Raw genomic sequence first — 27763 nt, 5'->3', positions numbered from 1 at the left:
TAATGTAAGGTGTAACAGGCCCTTAATCATTTTTTGGAAAATCTTTCCTCTTTCTTAAAACGTGTACTGGCTTGTATTGGCTGATTTGACTGTAAATGAAATTACACGTGCATTTAGCAGATGCTCTTATCCAGAGCTACGTACAATTTGATAAGTTTACACAGGTAGGCCAAGGTAGAATTAGGAGTCTTGCCCAAGGACCCTTATTGTTATAGTGTAGGGTACTTGCCCAGATGGAGGATTGAACCCCAGTCTACAGCATAGAAGGCAGAGATGTTACCCACTACACTATAACAACCACCAGCAGAAATGAATGAAGGGTGGTCTCTTTCACGCAGTGCAATACATGCTAAAGTAACACACACAGTCACACAGTCTATCTCTCCTCCCTGTGTGTGTGAGAGAGAGTGTGTGTGTGTGTGTGTGTGTGTGTGTGTGTGTGAAAGAGGAGCTTGGCAGGATGCTGTAGAGTGTAGCAGCGCTGTTTGGATCAGGCGCGCTGATTGAAGATCCCAGCTGTGACGGACGTCTCACAGACACACATGCACGCTCGGCCAGAGAGACGGTTGTCATGGGAAACTGGGTCGGAACAACACGTCCGCTCACTGGCCAAATATTTCGGTGCCGTTGGAAAGGGGAGCGGTGGGGGCGCGGGATTTGGGGGTAACTGAATTCTTTCCTGACACATACTAGACTTGGCTGAGTCTCCGGCCCTCAGGGGCCAAAACCTTTGAAATGGGGATAAAGGGCCCGAGCTCAGCTTCCCAAGAGCACCTGCCAATCACCCTGGAAACCCCTCCTCTCATTTAACGTGTTGAAGCGGCCTTCCTCACAATGACCCGCTCAGATGTTCACCTTCCTTTGGTGGTTATTGACGTGATTAAATTAGCTGTGCTATATCGTGATGCTCTTGTTTACATAGCGTCTCTGTAGGAAGCAAAACCATCTCCAAAAAGGAAACTTTACAGAAGAAGGAAAACGACCCGAACATTTGATTAAAAAGGTTAACGGAGGAATTATTTATTCCAAGCCGTTTCTGTCGGTCCATGTTAAATGTCGTTAAAGAAAAAAGTTGGGATGTTGTGCAAAATGTAAATAAAAACAAAATGCAATGATACGCAAATCATCGAGTGTGCTTACGTGCACTCAATAATCTGATCATAATCGGATTTCTGCAGTTATCTGTTTATTCAAATGGTGATGTAAACTGCATACTCTTATCTAGAAATCCGATTAAGAGAGTTGGATTTTAGCTCAGTAATCAGATTTCTCAGTACATACAAACTCTTACTCTGATTTCTTTCGGATTTTCCAGTCTGTGCATGTGCGAAAACAGACAGCAGTACCGGAAATAAGCGAGCAGCGCTGCCATGAGATGGCAGACAAACACCTTTGGAGCAACAGTGAAACTAAATGCTTTATGAAATGAGGGATTTGAACATTCTTCATCTTCTAGATGATGTATGTTCATATTTTCAGGTAAAGTGGCGGGAATGTTTTTTTTACGTTTACATCATGTCTTCCTCTGTGAGTTTATTGGCTGGTTGCAAAGCAGAAATCTGATTATTGCCTGACTCATGTAGACCTGGAGTTTCACATTAACTGATCACTGAATTGCATATAAACGTGTTGATCGGGTTACTGACAAAATCTGATTTTGTGCAGTTATTGGACTATTAAGTACATGTAAACACTCATTTAAGCCCAGTATTTAATTGAAAATAGTACAAGACAACACATTAGATGATGAAATTCAGAAATTATGTTGTTTTTTGCAAAATATATGCCCATTTTGAATCTGGTGCCAGCAACAAGTTTCACTTTCCAAATCTACAGCAGTCGGTCTCCTCAGTTCCCAAACACGTACAAAGTGTTGTTAAAAGAAGAGGTGATGCAACACAGTGGTAAACATGCCCCCGTCCCAACTTCTTTGAAACATTTTGCTGCCATCAGATTCAAAATGGGTATATTTTTTTCAAAAAACAATCAGATTTCTCAGTTTCAGCATGATGATGTGTTGTCTTTGCACTATTTTCAATTAAATATAGGGTTTAAATGATTTGCACATCATTCTGTTTTTATTTTATTTTGCATAGCGTCCCAACTTTTTTGGAAACAGGGTTGTAGTACTAACAATAAAAGTGGACTGAAACAATGCAGGTCCTTTCAAATACTCCAGTTTTTTAGAAAAGCATACAGCTGGGAAGCAGGCTGCTCCTAACACACAATAAACAGTGTTATGATGGGTTGGGCATGCTCATTTGCATATTGCAGCCTTTGCGATGTCAGTATTTCAGAGGCATTGCCAGTCAACAAGTGATATTTGATGTGCAGTTCCAGTAAGAGCAGTGCCCGCTGATCAGCACATCTACATACGGCTTCATGCGTTGAAGTGTTTGGTTTGTCATCAATTGTAAACTAAGAAACGGAAGACTTTGAGAAGCCCTCTGCATCTGTGGGCTTTGAATTGAAGTAAATTGAAGGGTTGAGAGTGATCTAAGCCTTGAGGGGAGAGAGAGAGAGAGAGAGAGAGAGTGAGAGAGAGACAGAGAGAGATCAAGGGGCGAGAAAGAGAGCGAGTGCCGCTTCTAAGCCGTGTTGGCAGCACATGAACTAGCCCCATTGCTGGCACAGGACAAAAGGAGACCCATAGGGCAAACAGGGAGGGGGAAAAAAATTATTGACTTCTCACCACAGCCACTATTTATTTTTCCCTGCTCCGCTGCCCCGCTGTTTGTTTTTGAGGCTGACAGATTTTTTGACTATTTTTAGTCGTCCGACTGCGATTGAAACGGCGGCGGCGGAATGTTTTTCAAAGCGACTACAAAGCCGCGGACGGGGACATCTCGCCCACTCTCCGGCGGAGACGAACGGCCAGCTTTGACCACTGTCAACATTCGGGCCGGCGACTGTTTGTGCGCGCTGTGGTTTTGGGCTCCCTGTAGAAATCAAGAGTGGGAATTTCTGGTTCCCAGGCCCACCCCCCTTGGTTCTCGGCCTTCAGGAAGCTCAAACGTCCCTTGGGATCAGAGCGATGGCCCGAAAACTGCCACCGTCTCTCTACCCCCCCTTTTTGCTTCATGAGGTAAAAATACGTGGAGATGGTGGGGCTGTGTTCATGTCCGCTTGACCGTAAGTGGATTTGGCATGGTGTGGGATAAAGATAATGGTTGGCTTTGTGCGAGACTCAACACACAGAGGCTCCACACGTGTTTGGATGCTCTAGCGGCTTTGGGACATCAAGGCCTTTGGGCTGGAGCTGATGAAAAATGGCTCTCTCTCCGAGGCCTCGTGAGAAGTTTGCGGGCAAAATTATACATAATTGCTTCGAATTAGTTCCAAATTCAATCTAGCTAGGAAAAGCAATAGATCTTTCTCTCTCTCTCTCTCTCTCTCGCTCTCTCTGAATCTCGAGCTCCCATTTAACTCTCTATTTGGTCAATTCTTTGAAATTTTGCATTGCCTTTCAATGCAGACATTACAGACATTTAGGAAGAGAACTTCAGCATTTCACACCCTTATAGACGATTGAGTGAGGCGCAGTATTGAAAGCAGATGTTGCTGTGATACCTCAGAAATCCGCCTGTCTGAGCTTTGAGAGTTACTGCCCATATATTAAATGTCTGCAGTCATCTCCATAAACATACTAAACAGATGATGATACGCTGTGTCTGGGTTTTTAAACTGATAGTTTGGATCACCAGAACAATGCTAATTAAAGGAGTATGAATTTCCATAGACTCATAGCTCCAGAAGCACACTTCAGACACCAGGAATGTCCTGCTTTGCTTGACATCTGTGGCATTTGTGTGGTGTTAAATATCTTCTTGATTCTGTCATAGAATACATTCACTATAGGCAGGTCGGGTTGATCTATCACAGTGCTTTTTGTTGACTTGTCGTCTTTGTACATAAGACGAAAAATGTATTAGACATTCAGAACCAGTGATTGTTGATAATTTATGCCTGCAGACTTTGGTAAGAAACCATTGTCATGCTTTGCCTCTAGATGTCTAGAGTTACTATCGTTGTTTTGCTTTTTATGCCGTATTTTATAATTGTGTATTTGTAATTACATGATGAAGTAATTAGTTACACACAGTTGCATACAAGAATGTGAACCCCTGCCCAAATGACGTTTTGTTGATTTTCTAAGTGAAAATAAGTCAACACATCCTCTACAGAGAACAGATTTAAATCTAGCATTTTTCTGCATATTTCAGCGCTTGATTTGTTTTTATTTACTGAGTTTAACACATATAAAAAATGAACACAACAAAAAATGTGCTATAACTTTTGCACAGGCCATATTTTATGTTTTCATTTTTTCTTGTATGTTAAATTCAGCAAATAAACAGTAATTGTGCATTCAAAATCAGCAAAAGTGTGTTCTCCGTAAAAATGTGTTAACTTATTGTCAGTTAGAAAGTCAACAAAATGTCGTTTGACTAGAATCGCTCAAACTTTTGCACACGACTGTAGTTTTGTAATGAATTGCATTTGAGTTCGCTTTACATTTCACATTCTGTATCGAAAGGTTCATGTAAGCTTTTCTGAGTTTTTTGTCTATTTTGTTTTCAAAATAATGACAAAACAGTGCAGAATGTAAATGATGGTTGTTCTACACACAACAACCTTCATGTCATAATAAAATATCTCATGTTCTTGTTAGAAACAGTTTCTCTGCTTGTACGAGGGAACAATGATCAACCTCTTTTTGCAGGCCCACTAGTGGCCACTCTGCCAGCGGAATGGAAATGGACTTGGATCTTTTTAATTAATATATGAAAATAAAATATTTTTCCCCGTAACTCCATTATCAGATGAACTAGGACATTGTTAATGGGAAATGTGACTTTATGTTGAGCTGCTAGTGAGCAATGAGGGGTGGAATGGGAGGGTTGTGCACCCCCTGCTGTAAAAGCAATTCACACTCTCTCCACAAACTCATTGAACTCAGAAAAACACTCAGTGCGTTTACATGCACTTAATAATCCGATAACTCAAGACAGTAATTGGATTTCTGCTTTGCAGCCAGCCAGTAAACTCACAAGAAGACATGACATAATGTAAAAGTCAAACTTCGTGCCACGACTTTTTTTTTTTAAAACATTGCGCCTTTTTACCTGAAAATATAAACATACATCATCTTGAAGATGAAGAATATTTAAATCCTTAATTTCATGAAAAATATAGTCAGTTTCAGCGTTGCTCCAGAAGTGTCCAGAATAAGCTGCTCGCTTATTTCCGTCTGTTCTGAGAGATCTGAGTCTGAGAAATCTGAAAGAAATCAGAGTAAGAGAATACATACACTGAGAAATCTGATTACTGAGCTAAAATCCAGCTATCTTTACTGGATTTCGTAATCGGATTTCTAGATCGGAGTATGATGTTTACATGACCATTTGAATAATCAGATAACTGCAGAAATCTGATTATGATTGAATTATTGCATGTAAATGCACTCAGTTTTTATAAATGTTAACTTGCTTGCACACCTATGAACATGAAAATCAATTTCTGTTATGGTTTTTAAAAAAGTACATTTTGTTATTGAAAAACACTTCATTAATGTCATAGTGTGAAAACTGTGAGACCTCTGAAAAGGGCAGAAATTGCATTTTACAGCTACTGTAAGAACAGCCATTTCTGGAGCACGTAGGACCCAACGGGGTTAACACTGTACGCAGGGGTTAAACACCATACATTCCTCAGTTGATTGACAGTGCCAGCTATGTGTTCCGTAAAACGTTGTGCTTTCCAAGCCGTTGACATCGCCACACTCCCTGGGCCGTTTTGCTTCCTAGGATTTTGTGGGTGAGGTCAGGGGGACTCCCAGCACCCCCCTCTCCAGCCACAGGCAGCCTGTGATGGGCTCAGCCTAGCAAACATAAGCTCTGCTGGAGCCTCAGTCCTGAAGTTTTTTTGGGTGAGGAGAAAAGAGCGGGTGATTTAGCTTTGATTTATGTTGGGTGGAAAGCACAGGAATCCATGGTGTTCCTCAAAATGACTCACTCCAGCAGCAAGAAATACGGCTTTCTGGTGGAGCCTTATATCATGCTTAATACTTTCTGCGGTTGAGGCCCTTCAGTCACCACTCTGGGCTTTAAATGTCCATGTAGCTTCCCCAAGACAAACCTCATCTTTTTGAAGAGAAACACCAAAACCAAGTGAAGGACACAATAGTCTGTCCAAGTGTTGGTTCAGGTTGGAAGGCTGTTTTTAGCAGTGCAGTTTAGCCTATTTTTGTCTATTTGTAGATAACAGTGTGTCGTACAGTGTCAGAAACCACTTGAGCAAGTCTGTTTGAGATTACTTAACAATTCAGCACTATTCGAGGTACAGTTTTAGGTATACAGTTCATACAGTGCTAACTGAGCGACTGTACACATCTGTCACTTGTTAGCTGCATTAGCCTCGTAGCTCAAGTCTAAACCTAAAGAGCCAAACTTCAAACAGTGAACAAGTCTTGGCTGATCAGTTGATTTTGTGTTAAGGGAGAAATAGTATAAATTTGACTTCAGGCTGCTTCTTTAAGCACCTCTTGACCTCTCTGATGCCCCTCTGTAGAGCATTAGCGTAAATCCAGTTTGGGTTTAAATTACTGTGAAAGTAATGCAGCTGGGAGCCAGTAATTTACTGTAATTTTACAGTGACATTTTTACAGTTTTCTGCAATTTGTAGTGCATATCTATTTATTTTCAGTGTAACATTATTGAAATAAATATAAAATTTATATATAAAATAAATATAAAATTTGAATGCACAATTTGATTTTATTAGCTGTATTTAACATATTGGAGAAAAGTTAAATATAAAATGGGCAAAAAGACACTTTTTATGTTTCATTTTTCTGTAATATATTCAGTTCAGCAAGTAAAATGTAAAAATCCTTAAAATCCCAGGCCTATTATGTATTAAGGCTTATTATTCAGTAACAACAGGGCAATCAGTGCAAACTGGCTGAGCTATTCTTAAGTTATAGAAGTGTGTAACAAAATTTTGGGCCCACTGGTGGGCTCTGTCCATTTAAGGGGTTAAACTGTGTAAACTTATTTTCACATAGAAAACCAACTAAACATGTAACCTTTGCATACGACTGTACATAATGGTGCCATGGAAACATAAACAGGATCCATTTGGGTCACAGCCCTTCCATGATCCATGCCCATGGTTCCGTTTCTTCAGGCGTGGTCCTCTAACTTGCTTCAGTAGTTCCATCTCGGGGACTTTGAGGTTGGACGGCGTTGCGTGCTTGATATAGCACCTGTCATTTTTTATGGGAAATGGGTGGAGCGGCATTTTCCTCCTCTCGCCCTCTTTTGGTGTGCTTTGATAAGACGACGATTAGTCAAATGTGCGCCCACATGTACAGGAAGAAGCGTGTATCTATCACCTGTCCGCCATCAGCATCAGAGGGATGGGGATTCTATCACACACTCGCTACCCTGCCAGAAGTCTTCCCTATGAGAACACGCTTGTTGGAAAGGCTAGCAGTGATCGTGTCTGCATGTAGCTGCAGCTGTGGTTTGGAACTGTGTCTGCAAGTGTAACTCTGATTAGGTTAGTGCAATAGCAGAGCATGTTGGCAGTTGTCTGACCGTTTACGATTCCATTATGACCTTTTAGTACGGTTTATTGTGTTTTTATTAGGGCTGTCCACACGCAGTTCCTGTTTATCTGTTTTTCATTTGTGAACACGCTTCAAGATGGGCCTTGATCCATGAGGGAAAGGCTGTATACTCTTATACAAGGTTCCTAAATGGTTCTTGGTGTATATGTGTAGCTCTTGGAAAATCCTTTAGTTGGTGTAGAACCTGGTCCTTTAGATGCAGAACATATGCAGAACCTCTCACGTGAACATATTTTTATACTATGTGTAATTTATACACTATTTTTATACATATGCTAGTACTATATATATATTATATTTACTAGTGTTTAAGTAACAAAATATACATACATACATACATCATCTAAACCACTTATCCTTCTGGGTCGCGGTGGGGTGCTGGAGCCTATCCCAGCTGTCATTGGGCGGAAGGCAGGATACACCCTGGACAGGTCGCCAGTCCATCACAGGGCAGACAGACAGTAACAAAATATAGTGTAATGTTATGAAATACTTTTTTAAATGAATCCTGTCTGCTTTCTTTATTTATATATGCTTTTGTTGTTTGGCCTTCAGTCCCTCTTTGCACTTTGCCCCCCAAAACAATAACTGTTGTATGGTGTTGCCCAAAGAACCCTTTTGGCAGCTTTATGACAATGTGTTGGGCTAGTTACACAGTACTTTGGAGTTTCTATTACATACTTAACCCGTTAATACTTAGAACTTAAACTATAAAAGAAAGTGTTAACAAATAATCAACATCCAGTTTATTCCACTGCTGTGATCGACGGCAAAAGTTGGAAAAGCTCTTGACGGAATGTCCCACTGACTGCTGCGGTACGCTGCAGGCTATGGAGGAGCTTTTCATCACCGTTCCATGCTCCATTGAAGACAATGGAATATCTGGTTTGCATCAGCTGCCTATTGCCAACATGTAAACGCAGTATAAGTATTGGCCTTATCATCAGAAGATAATGAGTGATCGCCGTCCAGGCCTTGGAGATCAAGCGTTCACAGTTGTCCTCTCTCAGGATTGCCCTCCCTTTCCCTGTCAATCAGCATGATTCTAGTCAACACGGATGTCTGTTAACTGATGTAACAGAATTAGTAGTTAGTGTTCTCCTCCAAGCGCGTTGAGCTCTACAATGACGTTGTATTAACGGCAATATGAAAATGTCATGGGATGTCGGGATAACCTGCTAGCATCTGCCCTCCCAACTTGATAGCATCATGTGATGGTAGAGTCTTAGCTAGCGGGTCGAGATGGCCATAACTACTCTTGGGAGGAAATTGCATAAAAATCGAAGGAAATAAGAAAACATGTATTGTGCTTCAAAGTACCGCAATATTATATTTTTGATATATTGCCCATTCCTATGATCATGGTAATTTCCAACTGTTATGTACAGTGCTTGTCTGAATGCTCATTGTGTTTTGCCCATATTAAATCAATCTCTCTCTCTCTCTCTCTCTCTCTCTCTCTCTCTCTCTGTGCAGTCTCACCCGTTGTCTCTGTGTAACACCAGTGAGGATGAGCGGCAGGAAAGCATCTTCATCAGCATCGTTAAGCTGGAGAGTCCAGAGAGCAAAGTGCCACAGTGCCAGCCTCTGCTGGACAAGGTAAGACTCATGAAACACACAGACCCACACTCACACGCTCCAACCTGCTCCACCCCAACCTCTGCCAACATTTGTGTTTGCTCACTGATGAAGGTAATGGTGGTATCGAGCTGGGCATGGACTATCTTGGCATCAAGGCACAAAGCAGACCTGTGTATTTGTGCGTTGAAGAGTGATAGAGAGAGAGAGAGAAAGAGAGAGAGAGAGAGATAGTCTCCACTATCCCACCACCCCTACCTTTGGCACCAGGGGCATATCTAGGATCATATGGGCCCCAGTACAATGGCCCCCGTATAAAAATTGACTTTCAGTGATGCAGGAATGTACAATTATATGTAAAAGTTTGAACACCTCCAGTCAAAATACATGTTCTATTGATCTTCTAAGGAAAAATAAGTTAAATATTAAAATATAACCCTTAAAAATGGCATTTTTTCTGATCTTTTTTGAGTTTAACATATTGAAAAAAAATAAAACACAAAATATAAAGTGTGCCGGGCCAAAATTTATGTTTCTTTCCCCTAATGCAGTAAATACGCAGTAATTTTGTGTTAAAATGTGCTGGATGTGTTTCCTGTACAAAACATGTAATTTGACCAAGGGCGCCCAAACTTTTGCATCTGTAATTTGCTTGTTTACTTACTATTGTTATGTCTCAAGCAATTTGATGCTCCTGCCACCCCACCTACTTTGTCCCCACTATTTCTGTTAGACCTCTTGTTCAGGTTAATGTTAAAGTTGAGTAATGAGTATCGTGTGAGAGATCTGTTAGCATGAATGAGACGCACTATGAATAAGAGGGAGATAAACAGATGCCAGGCCTGTTTGTGTTGATGGACGCTAACCGGTGAGGTATGTTGTTGAGAAATTGGATCTGTCTATGAGTCATGGGTATACAGTTGGGTCAGTATCTGAATATGGGCTCCAATAAACATTTTAGGGGGCCCGGTTGCTATGGGAACCCCCTGCGCCATGGGTCCCCAGTCGAATTGCCGCTCCTGTCCTTCCCAGTAGTTATGGCACTGTTTGGCCCTCTTGTTCTCCCTCGGATCTCCTCCTGAGAGAGAAGCGTGCAGAGAAGTAGTTCTACTTTACGGAAGGTAGAGGAAAATTATGGTGTCTGTGACCATTAAAAATAGAGGTCACCAAAGGTTCTTTTATGTACTGCATCCACAAAGTACCCCTTTTAGGTTCGGTTACATTTGTCCACTCACTAAATGCTCTGATCTAGAGCGACTTACAGTTTAATCATAGTACAGATGTAGGCATATGTAGAGTTAGGAGACTTCCCAAGGACCGTGGTGTGTATACCTGGGCGGGGAATCGAACCCCAGTCTATCAAACGGAGGTCTGCCAACTACGCTGTACAACCTTTTGGTTGTCAATGTCCAGAGAACATTTCAACATAAAATGTGCCTTAAAGAACCTTTTTGAAATTTAAAGAATGTAATTTTACTCAAATGTTTTCCTTTATATTCATAATTATTTTAAAAACGTCATAAAGGTAAAACGATTGCTTTGATCATCGTGTACGTGCAGTCCAGCCTTTCATAGGAGAACTTAAGGAATCTTAATGATTCAACATCCACTGATCTCCAAGACCCCAAAAGGAACAGATTACCACATAAGACCTCATGTTGCAACCTCCAGCCTCTTGGATCAGCCTCTGTCGCAAATGAAGTGCATTGCAAAAAAGGCTCTTACTCCCCATAGACATTTAACTACGTAGGTTGCATTTCTTCTTTTGGCTCTCACATCAAGCTTTGTCCGGGGCACATTGCTTGCTTCATATCAAGGACGCAATAGATCCATTCCCAGATGCAGACGAGGATTCCCCCAGTCTGAGAGCCCGGAATCGCTAAACATTCAACTACAGCCAGACTCCATCTGCTGGGAGGGCTGTGATTTCACAGTTTGGGATTATACATGGCAAGTAAATGAAACAGGCCGCCAGCAAATGTGAAGCTGAGTCAGTTATCTGATGATTGCTCAGTCGGAAGCCACCCTTGAATGATAGGGTGGTGTCAGTGATCCCTGTGGTCTTTCTGGGAACTGTTTGATGTCAGATGCAATGACATGTTACTTTACTTCATGCTCACCCTGACCTGATCAAATGACCAGCATGAATTGACATGAATAGTCTTTGGTCATAATTTAACATGACTTTTGCAGCTTCCCATCAAAGCAACTCTAATCACCAGTGGGGCTGGGTATCGTAATTAAGTACCTTTTTGATATTGACTAAATTTTTCATTCAATACCAGATTTCAGTGTCTGAGTAGTGAGTCGGTATCAGTGTGCCAGGAAGCATGCTTGTTCCAAAATCAAGGAAGCTGATTGGCTGTCTAAATTACATGTTGTTAATGTCATAGCTTTTGGAATTTTGAGTGGTGATTACTCTGCAAATATTTGCAATATTCGACTTTTAACTCAGTATGTTTTGCATTTAAAAAAGGGCATTAAGGCAGAATTCAGAATTTTTTTCAGTATGGCACAGTGGTGCATCGATTCGGAGCATTTTTTGATAAAGCAAAAATAAGAAGTGGCTGAAATTTTTTTTTCTATGTTCATTTCCATTTTTTGGTTTATTAGAGCATCCAACATTAGAAAAGAACAAAGTCTGTCGCAAAAGCTGTGCTTTATAGTGGCCCGATAGAATGCTTTAGCTGCAAGCTAATACACTAGCCCCAGGCTAAAAAGCTAGCCCAAAGCTAACTAACTAACACAGTACAACAATACAGTAGGATACAATACAATACTCTGTGATTGATACGTTGTGTTGTTACATCTCTGTTTGGCATCAGTATTAGTATTTGTATTGGAAAATTTCGAACAATACCCAGACCTCGCCAAACGTGTAAGGATTGTCCACCGTGGACCATTTCACAATAATGTGAGAAGAAATGGATATGAAATCTGTTTGTTCAGTTGTGTATGTTCTGTTGGCTCTGACTTACTTTAGCACATGATTTTATGTATACGTATAGCTGGGTCAAACGTTTGTTACCCCTGGATGAGTAGGTAAAATCTCTAAAATCTTGCCGGGTGCTGTGGGGCAGTCATGGGCTGGAGGTTAGGGAACCGGCCCTGTGACTGGAAGGTCACTGGTTCGATCCCCTGAGCTGACAGTACATGACTGAAGTGCCCTTGAGCAAGGCACCTTACCCCCAACTGCGCTGTGGATAGGGCTGCCCACTGCTCCAGGCAAGTGTGCTCACTGCCCCCTAGTGTGTGCTCACTAGTGTGTATGTGGTGATGGGTTGAATGCAGAGGTGAAATTTGCCCATTGTGGGACTAATTAGGGTCACTAAATGATTTGTCACTTAATAACTTAAATCTGAAGGTTATGAGTGATGAGTCCATGATCACCAAGGTCAGTTCATCTGTATCTACACCTGCAGAAGTCCTCAGAAACTCCTACTGTCCAAGCATCACATCTGTATTTATAAGCCTCTACATCAGTACATTTCTTTATCACCTTGAGGGGGATTCTGTTTGGAGTATTTGCACAATGCATGCTGGGTATTGTAGTGAGATCATTAATGGACGAAAGGATACAAAATCAGGAATTCTGTCAATTTGATGAGGCTGAGGGATGTGATGCTGCGCTACAGAGTGTTAAATAACAAGACAAATCACATTAATGCTAGTTTTAGGCCGGAATGCCAACTTAACCCTCTTGTTATCCTCAAATTTACCAACATTTTTTGTCCTTGGGGTCAGTTTGACCTCAACTATTTAAACATTTGGGAAATATCAATGCTCTGGGAATTATGATTTCCCTTCCTCCATGTGATGTGGTGCACTATCACTAATTCTCGCACTAATATGGGTGTGGTTATGTTAGGTCAGGGTGCTAAAGCAGAGGGAAGTTTTTTGAAGATTATAAAATTGGATGTTAATATCATCCAAAACAACCAAAACAAATGTGTGTAAAATGTTGATATTTCTTAAAACAGCCGGTGTACAAAGCATGTAAAGGACATTGAAAACATCTCATGTGAAGTTGATGTTTACCCTGTTGTCCTCGTTAAATTAGGAAAAGTCATGAAATATGAAGCAAAACAATGATGTCAGTCATTTATTTAGAGACGTTAAACATGGAATGAGATCAAACTGACCCTAAAGATTAAGTGGATTAAGTTATCTAAGAGGGTTAGAGGGTTAAGTGATCTGTCTCCAGATTTGATCACCACTTTTAAAATGCAAATTCTATTCATTTTATGGCATTTTTCTCTTCTTCCTGTCCAGTTTTCTCAATTACTGTGGAATCATCTCCAGCTTTTTCCATTATCCTCAAAGCATCTAAAACGTCAGAAATTTTTACAGCGTCCTGCATAATATTGGAAACTTACGAACGTGTCAGAATCGTTTTATATGAGTGTGTCTAAAGCAGGATCAGTTTTATGTTATTGACTCTGTAAGTACTTAAAGCCTTGGAGTTATGTACTTCTCCCTGCAAACACTCCGGTCTACACCAGTCCAGTCCTGGAATGAGAGGAGCTCCAAATATTTACCCAAAGGACCTCATCGTCACCCGGATAGTCCAAACATCCCCTTGGGTTTCGATTTTGGAGATCTATCTCTCTTAACGAACACGTAATATGTTTATACGTCCCACGGCATTGTAATTATGAGCGCTGGCCTTGGATGGAGAGCGAGGAAATTGTTTTCTTTCTTTTTCTTTGCCCCGCACTAAGCACTAGGCAGAGGGCTTAATGCGTAAAGCTCGTGTTTTCATTGGTAGAGACGGGAGCTGGCGAGGGTGCTCCTTTCTGAACGGGGGGACTGAATGGAGGAGGGATGAGTGCGGCACTTACGCCCGTGTCTGAACTTGTTGGCCCCCGGTGCGGCTCCTTTCTCTCTGCCGCACCGCTTTAAAGATGCTGCAACGCTTCGTTGAGCCATTCCTAATCCTGTTTACTTTTGAAATGGAAATAAGGATGAGAGGGAAGAGCGCAAAGTATGCGTACGTGTGCCTATGTGTGTGTGCGTATGAGCGAGGGAGTGGCTTTTTTTAAGTTCTGTCCTGTGTGTTTGTAAGGGTTGGAAGCTGTTGTTTGATGTCGGAGAGTTTCTGATAAAGTGGGACGTCATGTTTGGGGTTATTGTTGGGCGTATTTATATCTCAGTATCTCATAAAGGAGGAGGGGGGCAGTAAGAGAGAGTGAGAATTGCAAATGTTTCTCGTATGTTTGTGCTTTTGTGCATTTTCAGGAAAATGTCCCGATTGTGTAGAAGAACCAGGGAAAGTGTAAAGTTATCTTTGACAAAACCTTCATGTTTCATTAAAACTGAATACATATATACAGGTAACATATGAGACATGTGGGAGCCATGTGGGTATAAAATACATCTGGAACATGTCATTAATACACATATAAGCTCCCCGGACAAAATAATTAGTCATCTGCATGTTTAAGGTGGTAGTAACTTGCAGGCTCCTGAAGATGGCGTTGCACAAGGATGATTGTGCTGTACATACCTGCAGGGTGTGCAACGGGATTCATAGATTGAGAAGAGGTGGTACAGTGCAGTGAATGTCTTGTTCGATGTATGGAAAATGGGTCACAAAGCAGATGTTAATGATTGGCAGAAGGGCATAGTGGGAAGTAAGTTGCTGAATTTGCAGGTGTATCGAAGCGTACAGTCATACGGGTCTACCAGCAAAAATCTCACTCTACAGGAAATTCTCATTAGAATTGTGGCCGAAAGATGAAACTGGTGGACAGGGACAACCAGTGTGTTTCACAGCTTGTCCGCTTCCCTGCTTATCTTATGTCTAATCTCTGCAGAAAAATGTCCTGAAAAATTAATAACTTTCTTTGTCTTTGAAGGTCTCTGCATGGGATGTTATTGTTACTGTATTTCTTTTTTTAATGTTTGACCTTTTAAAAACTCTTAATCTTCAAAGTAATTGGTAGATTACTTGATTACTGATATAAACAGTAGTGATGGCCCCACATAGGGGGCATATAAATGTAAACAAACATATGTGCGTACATGTATTTATTGATATTTAATTGACTGTGGTGTATTACGTGGTTGTGTGTGTGTGTTTGTGTGTGTGTGTGCCGCTGTAGTGGATGTTCCTCAGTGGGAGTGCAGGCAGAGGAAGTGTTTGAGCAGGGGATATCCGCCCACGGGGAATAAATCTTACTTTCTGGACACTGTTTTTGTCTTTGTCCCTCTCTCTCTCTCTCTCTCTCTCTCTCTCTCTCTCTCTCTCCTTCTCTCTCCCCCTGTCCTCCGCAGGGGGTGGGCCTGACCTCACACCGCTGCTCAGCCACTTTCTGCCTGCCTCGTTTTCGCCATCGTTCATCTTCCCCTCCTTCTCCAGACATCAGCGGGGGCTGGGAATGCCACCTCCTGCCCTGGGCCAGCTTGGGCCAAAACATGTTTGCTGTTTAATGCTGGCAAATGTAGCTAACAAGTTATTACATATAGGCACTTACATAATGTCACTGTTAGGACTTTACCTCATATACAGAATGCAAAGCAAATATAAATGTAGTTTGTTATGGAATAATGTAATTACAATGTAATTAGTCAACTAATCATGTAATTACATACAAGCAGCGCAGCAAAATTACAGTAATAGTAATTACAGAATGCAAACGATCCTTACACAACCATGTAATTACAATGTAATTATAGGTCTGTAATTCTACAAATAGTTTAGCAAAATTACAGTAATAGTAATTATAGAATACAAATCTAATGGAAATGTAATTTATAACACGGCTATATAATTACGATGTAATTAGTTCTGTAACCATGTGATTACAAATAGTGTAGCAAAATGACACTAATATTAATTACAGAATGCCAATTAAATGTAAAGATATATTGTTATCTAACATTAAAATTATAATTAATCATGCAATATATAATTACATACAAATAGTGCAGCAATAACAGTAAAAGTAATTACAAAATGTAAACCTAATGTAAATGTAATCTATGTAACAATGTAATTACAATGTATTTAGTTATATAAGTATGTAATTACATACATAAAATGTGGCAAAATGACAGTAATAGTAATTACAGAATGTCAGTCAAATGAAAATGAAACTTGTTACGTCAAAACATCTGTATTGTAATTAATTATATAATTATGCAGTTACATACAAACAGTGTAGCAAAATGACTGTACTATAAACTTGTCAGAGTTATGTTCAAAGCCTCAAAAGTGAAAAGCTTCATGAGAGAAAGAGGAGATCTTACAGCTCTAACCCCAAATGGCAGCTGCTCTCAGTGTCTCTGGGTATTTTTCCATTATAAGGAACATCTTTGTGGCATTCACCCCATAAAAGTCTGTACTTTCCAGGCCTTTTGATCCAAAGGGGCCACCATGGCTGACTTTCAGCCCCATTCACGCCGTCTTTCTCTCCTCAGACGGAGCCTCTGCGTTTATCTCTCTCTTTCTGGCCGAGCGCTTTTTAAAAGCCTTCAGTTCCTCTCTGAGGCACGCTCCGAGCAGAGGGAAGGTCCACCCTGAGGTCAGCTTGGACAGAAAGACCATGGCGGATGGTGTGGGAGGTGTTTTTGTCTGGCAGTGGAGGCTGAACTGGGGTCAGCTTTGGATTTGAAGGCTTTGAGTGGAGTGAATGGAAAGAGAAATTAGAAACGATCTCACTTAAAATGCCTACAGCACAGGAACTTTAAAGAGTGATGCCTGTGCATGATGAATTCTCTCTCTCTCTCTCTCTCGCTCTCCCCCTCTCTCTCTCTCTAGCTCTCTCTCTATACACCTCTATACACATATCACATCTGGTGGAGCTGAATGGACGGCCTCTGTCTTTCTGTCACGATTCTTCCCTGAGGATTTTACAGTCTGATCCTATCTCCACAGCGTGGGCCGCTCTCCTGCCACGTTCCATAAAGCAGGAAGAATGGCCGCCTCTATGGAAGCGCCTCGACACATCCCTCCATCTGAAAGTACATAGAGAGAGAGAGAGACACAGAGAGAGCATGGGAGAAATGGTGAGAGAGAATGTAGGAAAGCGAGAGTGAGAGAGAAAGAGGATAAAAGAGGTGTGAGTGAGAAAATGTGTGAGAGAGAAAGAGAAACAAACAGGCAGAGGGAAAGAGAGAGTGGAAGAGAGTGAGAGAGAGACAAGCTGAGAGAGAGTGAGAGAGACAGACAGAGAAAGTGGGTGAGTGTAAGACAGTGAGAGAGACAGAGAGAAAGTGGTTGAGAGTGAGAGACAGAGAGAGAAAGTGGGTGAGTGTAGGAGAGAGTGAGAGAGACAGAAAGAGAGGAAGAAACTGGGCGAGGGTGGGAGAGAGTGAGAGAGATGGAAAGAGAGAGAAAGTGGGCGAGAGTGGGAGAGAGAGACAGAGAGAGAGAGAGAAAGTGAGAGAGACAGAAAGAGAGAAAGTGGGCGAGATTGGGAGAGAGTGAGAGAGACAGAAAGAGAGAGAGAAAGTGGGCGAGAGAGAGAGTGAGAGAGACAGAAAGAGAGAGAGAAAGTGGGCGAGAGAGAGAGTGAGAGAGACAGAAAGAGTGAGAGAGAGAAACTGGGCAAGAGTGAGAGAAACAGAAAGAGAGTGGGAGAGAGAACAAATGTAAGAATAAAAGAGGGTGGGAGAGAAACTGGGAGAGGCAGAAAGAGAGAGTGTGTGTAAGAGACAGATAAAGCGAGAGAGAGAAATTAGGAGAGAGAGACAGAGAAAGAGAGAGAGTGGGAAAGAGAGTGTAAGAATGTGAGAGAGAAATTGGGAGAGGGAGAAAGGGAGAGAGAGAGAGAATGTAGGGGAGAGAGAGAGAGAGAAAATGTACGAGAGAGGTAACAAAGAAGTAGAAGAGTGAGTGAGAGAGACAGAAAGAGTGAGAGAGAGAGAGAGACAGAGAGAGAGAGAGACAAAGAGACTTTGACTTTAAACCACACTTTATTAAAACAATACAAGTCTACACAGTCCTATTGGCATAACCACATGCACATGTTCTCAAACACCCCCCCGAAAGGGGAAAAAACAAAAAGAGAGAGAGAGAGGGAGACAGATAGAGAGAGAGAGAGAGAGAGAAAGAGAGAGAGAGAGAGAAAATCTGGGAAAAAGAGTCTGAATTGATTTACAAGATGTCCTCAGATTTTTAGACAGGCTCTGTGTGTAAAAATGTAAAACCATTGTTTTTGATGGAGCTCCACACCGGCGCTCAGCGACTCTGAGCACTGTTCAGCTCCTCAGCATTTAGCCACTGCTACGTTAAATTAAGGCCGTATCAAGACCTGTGGATCACGTGTAGCTTGTAACTTACACAGAGAAAGGCAGTCAGTCTTTAGATAAACAGACGGACGCTAATGGTCTGTTACCGCCGCTAACGCTACACTCCAGTCTCTTTCACCTCGTATCTTTTAGCTCAGAACAGCCAGTTTGTGAAGAGGCGGTAAACTGAAACCAAGCGTCGTAAATGATGTTGAAAGCATTATTTCATTCAGTTTATATGAATAAGTGAACGTCTTCTACAGAGAACACACTTCTGCACACTTTAATGCACAATCTCTGTTTATTTGCTGAATTTAATATACTGAGTAAAAAAAAACATAAAATGTGGCCTGTGCAAAAGTTATGGCACATTTTATAATTTATATTAGATTTTTTTGCAGTAGGTTAACTTAGTGAGCAATCCACATTTCTGTCAGTCAACAGTTCTGTATTAAACCAGATATTTTCATTATTACCTAAAACGGTCAGGGATTCAAGAGAAAGTGATGGTTGCCGTTGGTGATGGAAGCCAGTCTACTCTTTCTTGATTGGCTAAATGCATTGTGACAGCCGCCCTCATTTGCATAAAGTCTAAATGTATTTGCGTCACTGTGAATAAATTCTGCGGGTAAGTTTGACTGAGCTCTCCGTTGAATTAAATAGGATGCGACGAGGTGAAGTTGCAAGTACCGTTTGGGCCTGTCTGAGTGTGTGTGCGTGTGTAAAAGAGTGTGTTTCGGCTGGTTGTCTCCCAGCAACAGCAAACACAGTTGTCATGGATTCCAGTGGCACATCTGCTGTGTTTGAAGTCCAAGGCCGGTCTGGCCGTGTGATACGACGTCTGCTGTTATCACTCACTTTTATACACACACGCACAAAGCCACTCGCGGCATCGGGGGGGTTCCCAAGGGAACGGGCTCCACTCACACACTGCAGCGCAGAGAGATGCCCAGACTAAATCTACAGTCTTCTCCAAGCTTGGAGACACACAGACTTAACGTGCACATTATCAAGTCCACAGGGCTGTAGGGCTCTAATTCTGCCCTTGATTCAGGCTAAGAAAGGAATAACGCGGACTTTCTGCAGACTTCCAGAGAGGCCGATTGGGATGAAGGCTTAACCAAGGGTCACTGTCCAAAACCACCACGTGTCTTCTGAGTGTCTGTTTGTTGTAATGTAATGTTGATGATGATAAAAAAGTGGCAAATCTGTGGAAAATAAATTTTCTTTGGGGATTCTCTTGCCTTACAGCACCCGGCATGTAAATTTTTCCAAATTTTTGCATAATTAAGTGCGTAAGATGTAAACAAAGTCATTCAAAGTGGTTTGATGTGAAACACTCCATTCTAGAGACATGTTCAGAGTCAGGGTTCACAGTGATGGTGATAGGAACCAGATGTCCGTTGCATTATTAATGCATTTTATATATATAAATAATCAAATAAAAATAATATATAATACTGTGTATAATACACGGTTTATGTGCAAATGTTAAGTGTTGAGATTTTGGTTTCAACCATAGAAGTGAAATGACTTCATAATGATTCACTTCAGTTACAGTTCATTAGGAAACAGTTCAGTGTATCATTGAATTTCATATTTTGTGTGATTCGAATGAATACTCTTTAATTCTTTTGGTACTATTTAGAAGCATTTTAAAGAACACTGAGACACTGAATCTGAAGCTTGTAAAAGATGTTCCATGTTTTATTTGATGCTTGCAGCAGACATTAACATATATTTTACCCTGAAACAGTTTTAGAGCTGCCACCACTGTTTTCTATTTCTAACAGCTAACTGAAAGGTGGTGAGGCTACCACTCATACTCACAGTCAGTGACGTATTTAGAACTTCCAGAAGGCCTAGAGTGATGTTTTTCTCACAAAATTGCTCCCACCCATTGTTCATCAAAACAGTTTCAAAAAAGATTGATTGATCACTTCCTAATAATGCTGGCAGTTAATTAATGTGTAAGGTCCTTAGTTCAGCTCCTGAAGCTCTGACCAATGGGAGAGCTCGCTTGGCTGTATCTACTCAGACGTTTGTGTTTGCATGCATTGGACAGAAAGCTATTTTAACGTTCGACTAACAAAAACTGCTCCTAGATCAATGCACAGTAAAAGGCCAACGTATTGCATATTCTCAGCAGTTTTCAGTCTATTGAGGCTCTCAGTGGTGCTCCCTGCCACCTTTCCCCTTTGTCCAGATATTACAAACACACCCACACTCACACCCAGTCTCTTTCATGAGAGTAAAAGAGTGTGTAGTGCGAGGAGGCGTAACATAACCCCGGGTGTCTTCCTTTCCGGGTTCAATGGCCGGTCATACGCGCCACCACACTGGCCTGGATCTTAAATTTACGGTTTCCCCCAAACACCAAGACATGTTTGCTGGAGCTAGGAGGCTAATGTAGCTAACAAATAATGGATGCTCATATCTAACAGTTAGCATCTAGGATCTATTTCCATCTAGCAAGCATTTCATGCTGGTCTAAGCTGGTCTATGCGGATCTCTGATGGTTTATGCTGGTCTGGTGCTGGTTTACCTGGTCACCCCTGCTGGTTGTCCAGCATACCAGCATCAAAACACAACATATGCCGGTTTTGCTGGTGACCAGTCATGTTTTTATAGCAGGGGGATGTGTATGTGTTGGCTACATTAGCCTCGTAGCTCCAGAGCAAAACTGAGAAAACAGACCAAACATGTCTTGAATGGCTGACGACGTTTAGAAAGTTGGGAAAACTGTGTAAATGTAAAGCTTTACCAGCACTTTGGGCGGTCCTGGCTGGGAGCAGAGGGGATTACGCCACCCTGTGGAGCTGGTCCTTTTCAGAAAAAAGGCAGCTTTCAGTCAGACTATGTTGCAGACGAAAGACAATAAGACGAATGCTTCAAGTTCCTTTATCCTTGGGGAGGCTGCATTCCTGCCTTTGTGGCCCCCTGCGCCCTTCTTTTGCAAAAAACAAGGTGGCTGGTATGCGACGTGCCGCTCAGGTGTGGTCTAGGCCCTCTCGCTTTCTGCTCGCGGTCGGAGAGGGAAAATCGGAAAAGCAAACATCTCCTGTGTGTGTGTGTGTGTGTTTATTGAGATGTACTGCTCTGCGTGAGGTGAGGAGTGATTGAGTGAGTGAGGAGCGATTGATGGAATTAACTCAGGAATGGAGCTTGGCCTTGGGAAAAGGACTGGGGTGTTGGCACAAGAAGAGTCAAGAAAATGGCCGTGGGTGTGTGTCTTCATGTCTCCGTTATGTCAATATTTGTTGAGTGTGTCTCGGTTTTACAGAATTGAGGATGGACCTCTAAACTAGTCTGTTTAAAATAAGATTTCACTGAAAAACCAAATTTATGGAAATTTTCCATTTCAGTTGATCAGCCATCAGCTTTGTTTGGTGGCTGAAGTTTCTTTCGCAGGAGTTACAACCTCAGATTGACTTGTTTATGTGGTTTTTAATGAATGATATTATTGTTTGTTTATAAAATGGACTGTGGGTGTCAAGCTAATGCTGTTTTTAGCTGTGTGATGAACATTTGGGTATTTTTATATACAGTCATGTGCAAAATTCGAACACCCTCGGTCATATTGCACGTTTTGTTGATTTTCTAAGCAAAATTGTATTCCGTCTACAGGGAACAAACTTAAATATCGCTGCTGTCGGAACAAAACCTCGTATCTCCATTTTTGTTGTTTTCCAGTTTTTTGACATAATTTGAAAATGCCTGCTGCCATTTATATGGTGTTGAAATATCATTATGAATGGAAACGGCCCAAAATTACTTGAAGATAATTCTGGTTCCTTTGACTTACATTAAAAGTAAAGTAAGTTTTTTTCTGTCTCCTGTAAAGTTGTCATTTTGGAGATATGAGGTTTTCTGCCGACAACAGCGATATTCATTTTATGTGCAAATTTTGGTGCACAATTTCTATTTTTTTTGTTGAGTTTACCATACTGGAAAAATAAAATATAAAATGTGGCATAACTTTTGCACACATTTTATGTTTTTTTTTTTCCCCAATTTATTAAATTCAGCAAATAAACATTAAATATGCAGTAGTGCAGAAGTGTGTTCTCTGTAGAGGTTGTGTACTTATTTTCATCTACAAATCAACAAAAACACATTATTTGCCCAGGGGCGCACAAACCTTTGACTGTAAATGATGTCATACAGTGTCAAAACCCACATAAGCAAGTTTGTATTGTATAATCTTGTACGTTTAAGTTGAATTTTGCAGAGCTGAAGTTAAAATGGAGTTCATGGTGTATCGCGCTTGAATGAAAGCTGTCGCTGCAGCTAAGCTGCCTGTGCTAGTGGCCTTGAACTATGACCCTGCACTGCCCGTCCTTCATCTGTCTGCCCAGCCGCACTTCCTCTGACCTCATCCTCCTGAAAGTTCAGTGCTCCTTTTCCACTTGTGACCTCGAGGTGTCAGAGGTCATGACTAAGTACATGTAACAGGGAAGAGAGGCTTTTTAGTTGAATTGAAGTTAAGGAGAGAGAGAAATGCTCGCTAATGGCTAAGACGGTTGTAGCCTGTCTCCAAATTCGGACAATGCCGTAGCTATCTGTGGCCAGGAGTCCAAGAGAGAACGACCGGCCCTGCTGCACTCTGGGGGTAAACTTAGCTTTCCATGCTCTGTAGAGTTTTTACATTGAGTAACTGCAGTGCTTGTTTAGAGTCGTGATATAATGTTAATTTTCCTAGTTTAAAAAGCTGCTGTACCAAGCTGGAGTTTCATTATACTTTATCAGGAAACAGTAATGGGCAAATTGCCCCTATGCTAATGCTCATTTGCATATTGTAACCTGCTACGATATCACTAGTGCAAAGGCCAAAACCGCAGTAAGAATGAACAAACGATATATTTTTCAGCCCTAATACAGGCATCTTTATACTCCTCCTTATACTCCTGTCAATGTGTCAGTATTCGGGAATTTAGAATATATTAAACATTAAACGTACACTGTAATGTTATCGTAGACACTTTAAAGAAACATCACTGCATTTCAGTCAAACAAGCTGCAGTTTCACAACATTTTTGGAGATGCAGAGCAGCTCTTCTTTTGCAGTGTAAATAATCACAACAGCCACAACACGGCAGAAGGAGGAGCAGCCCAAGAACTTTTTCTCCCTTGAAATGGTGAAAGAAAGCTCACGAAGAAAAAGTAGCTCAGTCTCACTAACACATGTATGTATGCAGTCCTAAACTTTATGTGTATGAAGTGAGAGGCATGAAAGCATACCGACACAACCATACAGCATGAACCTAATCCAATAACATTCATAGGTAGACCTTAAATTGAAATGTTTACTAAATGATTTGCAGTAAAACTGGAACATACAAGGTAAAAGAACGTCCGCAGCCAGTAGTGGGTACAACAGCTACAGTATGTTGATATGTTATATAATGACTGGCGCAGCATGTACATGATGATTAAATGATACAGTGCAGCATATGGCATTTTTATATTGGTACGCTGTAGTGCTAGTAGTATGTTTCATGCTGTTTTTTATGTTAGTGCAGCTTCACAGCTCATGGATAAAGCTCTCAGTGCTCTATGGCAGGCTTCTCTAGTCCAGTCATAACTGCAAATACAGCTCCATTTCCAAAAAGGTTGAGAAGCTGTGCAAAATGTAAATAAAAACAAAATGCAATGATGTTCAAATCATTTAAACCCTATATTTTATTTAAAAATAGTACGAAGACAACATATCAAATGTTGAAACTGAGAAATTTTATTGTTTTTTGAAAAATTTTTGCCCATTTAGAATTTGATGCCAACAACACGTTCCAAAAAAGTTGGGACGGGGGCAACAAAAAGGCTGGTAAATTTGTGTAATGCTAAAAAAACACCTGGTGGTTAATTGGCAACAGGTCAGTAACATGATTGGGTATAAAATAGCATCTCAGAGAGGCTGAGTCTTTCAGAAGTAAAGATAAGGAGGGGTTCACCACTCTGTGAAAGACTGCACGAGCAAATAGTGCAACAATTCAAGAATAACGTTTCTCAACATAAAATAGCAAAGAACTTCTGCTTTTCATCATCTACAGTACATAATATCATTAAAGATTCAGAGAATCTGGAGAAATCTCAGTCTGCAAGAGAAAAGGCCAAAAACCAGTATTGGCTGGCCATGATCTTTGGGTCCTTAGGCAGCACTGCATTAGAAACAGACATGATTCTGTAGTGGAAATCACTGCATGGACTCAGAAACACTTCTGAAAACCACTGTCTATGAAAACAGTTCGTCACTACATCTACAAATGCAAGTTAAAACTCTAAAACACCAAGAAGAAACCATATGTAAACAGGATCCAGAAACGCTGCCACCTTCTCTGGACCCGAGCTCATTTAAAATGGACTGAGGGGAAGTGGAAAAGTGTCCTGTGGTCGAACAAATGAACATTTGAAATTCTTTTTGGAAATCATGGACACTGTGTCCTCTGGGCTAAAGACCACTCAGCCTGTTATTTCTCAGTTTCAACATTTGATACGTTGTCTTTGTAGTATTTTCAATGAAATATAGGGTTTAAAGTATTCCCTTAGAAAGGCAATCAAACCTGTGTGCTATAGGTTGTTGTAAAATTTTTTTATGCTACTGACTCAGTAATGCTACTTCTTTCGTTTGAACCAAAAATCATACATAGTTTGGCCTTAATATAACATTTTAGCACTAATACACAACCATACTGTACGTGCCACATTCTCTCAAGAGAGCTAGCGCGGTTGGAATGCTGACTGTTTGGAGTCCCTCTCAATCTCTCCCACTGTCATTCTTTTTTACAAGCTGTCAGTTTTGATCTTACCGACTTTCCCTGCACCTTTTAAATCATTATGCGTTCACATGGAGCTCTTGACAACTCCTTTCCTCAGGGTTCTCTCTCTCCTCTCGCACCCTTTCTAGGTAAAGTAACTAGCAAGTAATGAACGCTTATACCACAAACAGCGTGATTAATCATCACACACATGCCTCAAACCACTGCGAGCTGATGAGTAACTAAAATAGACTTATAGATGGTAGATAATTGGTGAGAATTAGCTTTCATTGCTTGTTAACTACACACTCAAAAAGATGGTTCTTCAAGAGTTCTTTAGTAAAGGTGATGGTTCTGTTTAGAAACATGGATTCTATAGAGGACAATTTCATGCATAAATGATTCTTTGCTTGGTGAAGTGGATCTTCAGTTTGATGGAGACTGTGCTGTGTAAGGCCCTCTACAGAACCCTTTTGGGTTCTATAGCACCAGAAGGAGTTCTTCTGTTGTTAGAAGCTTGACATTGTAACAATAGCAGAACCCTTTTGGAGCTGTGTACACATTCCCCATCAATCTGAAGAACCATTTTCACCATGCACAGAACCATTCAAGCATGAAATGGTTCTATATAGAACTTCTGGTTGGAAATAGAACCATTGCCTTTACTAAAGAACCCTTGAAGAACCATCTTTTTTAAGTGTGTAGATTAGCGTCATAGCTCTAGTGCATAACTAAAGAAGCAAACTTCAGGCACCAAATATGTTCCGGTTAATAGACTTTCGTTTGTGTGTAAATTAGATTTTTTTGCCAGCTGCATCTGAACTGGCATCAGTTTAGATGCATCCTCTTTTATGTTGTCATGTCCGTCTGAGAGAGGCTGACCCCAGATGACCAGTAAAGTATCTGCAATACTGCAATAAATTGCCTGTAACGTACGGTACGTAATGTAACATGACGTGACATACGCAAGCAGAGTGCAGTAACAAAGCTGCTTCAGAAGTGTAGAATGTAGAACAGATGGTGTAGCTTGTTACGAAGCCTAGGTCAAATATTATGGTGTGACATTAATAAATAATAGAAATAAATAATTAACATAATAAAAAATAATACATATTTTGATATTTGCTTCTTTTTTTCAGAACATGCCCTGACGTGACCACAATATGCTTCCACAAATCACCTGAATTTAACGCTCGGTTTACTGAAACTTCAGCTTATCACGCATTGCCCCGCCCACTCACTGCTCACTCGTAAAGGACAGGGTTTAAAGGGCACAGTAAAATTAGCGATGGGCAATATGGCAAAAATATCTTATCATGAAACTTAAACACATTTTCATAACACACAGTATCACAATATTATGACGCAGACACGATGCACTAGTACATTTAATAACTGCCATCAGAAACTCTGGATTCAATGATTTTTACTAAACTTTTTTTTCACACACACTGGGTCAGTGTGCTTTAAGAACTGACAGCATTACCACTGTGAACAGTTCTGATTCATTAACTTTCTCTAGAGCGGAGCATTTCACATCAGTACCCTCTGAATGACTTTGTTTAAATCTTAATGATTTAATTGTGCTGTTATTTAAAAAAAATCTGTGGAATTGCCCCTTTAATACATGTATATATTCTAGTGGTGTAATTTAACTCAGACTACGAAAAGAGTTTGTGTAATAGTTTGTTTATTAGTTTTTAAATAGTGTAAGAAAATCGATGCAGAGAAGTGCAATTTCCATGCACATGGCCCGAAAACCATGCATTTACACTCATGCGCAGTTTAGTATACAACAAGCGAGGAGCAAACGTTCAATTAGCACCTAAAACTGCTGGAAAAAGCTCGGTACATCAGGCCAAGAGCGTCTGTATGTGTGTCAGCTCAGCCTCTCTGGCTTCTGGAATTCCAGAATGCAAAGTGTTTGCGTCTGAAGGCATTTATACTGCAGTGCCACCACCTCTCGCATGTCACTAGAAAGACTTCCACAGCACGAGAGAGTTCATGCGGGTGCGTGTGTGTATGTGTTTGTAGAAGATGAGCCTGGAGGAATGTATCTCTAAATATAGCCCGCCGTGCCTCGCTGTGGGGGCAGAGTGACATGTTGCCACTGAATAACTGTTAAATTACTGCTATTAAAATACCGCGCTGCCTCTACCATTCACTCTCACTCACTTCCCCTCTCTCTCTTTCCCTCTCTCTCTCACTCTCTCTCTCCTCATTGCAGCTCTTATTAGTTTGTTCTCTCCTCTTTTTTTTCCTTCTTCCCTTCCTTTTCTGCCTGCGGTGGAAACAGCTAGGTTGGGTGTGGGCGTGGCTTGTTGTGCAGGATTGGGTGTGGGCGTGGCTTGTTGATCCCAAGCTGAGATATTCGTTTGCGGTGCTGCTTTTAAAATGTACGTTGACTCTTCAGTTGTGCTTCGTGTCTTATTGTAATTAAATGGCGGTGGGGAGATAGGGGTGTTGTTTAGCATTACTCTGCTGCTTGTTTTGGCTACAGATATGTTTTTGGTGAACCTGTGAACATGTGCATGTAACCAGAGACATTATAAAAGGAGGAGGA

General features: G+C 41.1%; 1 protein-coding gene across 1 annotated transcript in view; it reads left to right on the top strand.

The window, feature by feature from the left end:
- The window catches only part of LOC118814762 (E3 ubiquitin-protein ligase RNF43), a 153371-nt gene that overhangs the window by 97348 nt on the left and 28260 nt on the right, over window positions 1–27763 (top strand). The window contains exon 2 of the mRNA XM_036580519.1: window positions 9110–9232. Within this exon, the coding sequence (XP_036436412.1) occupies window positions 9110–9232 (123 nt within the window). The remainder of the gene's footprint in view (window positions 1–9109; window positions 9233–27763) is intronic.

Source organism: Colossoma macropomum, unplaced genomic scaffold (genome assembly GCF_904425465.1).
Source record: "Colossoma macropomum unplaced genomic scaffold, Colossoma_macropomum, whole genome shotgun sequence".
Classification (NCBI taxonomy): domain Eukaryota; kingdom Metazoa; phylum Chordata; class Actinopteri; order Characiformes; family Serrasalmidae; genus Colossoma; species Colossoma macropomum.
This window is presented reverse-complemented; position numbering and strand designations above follow the sequence as displayed.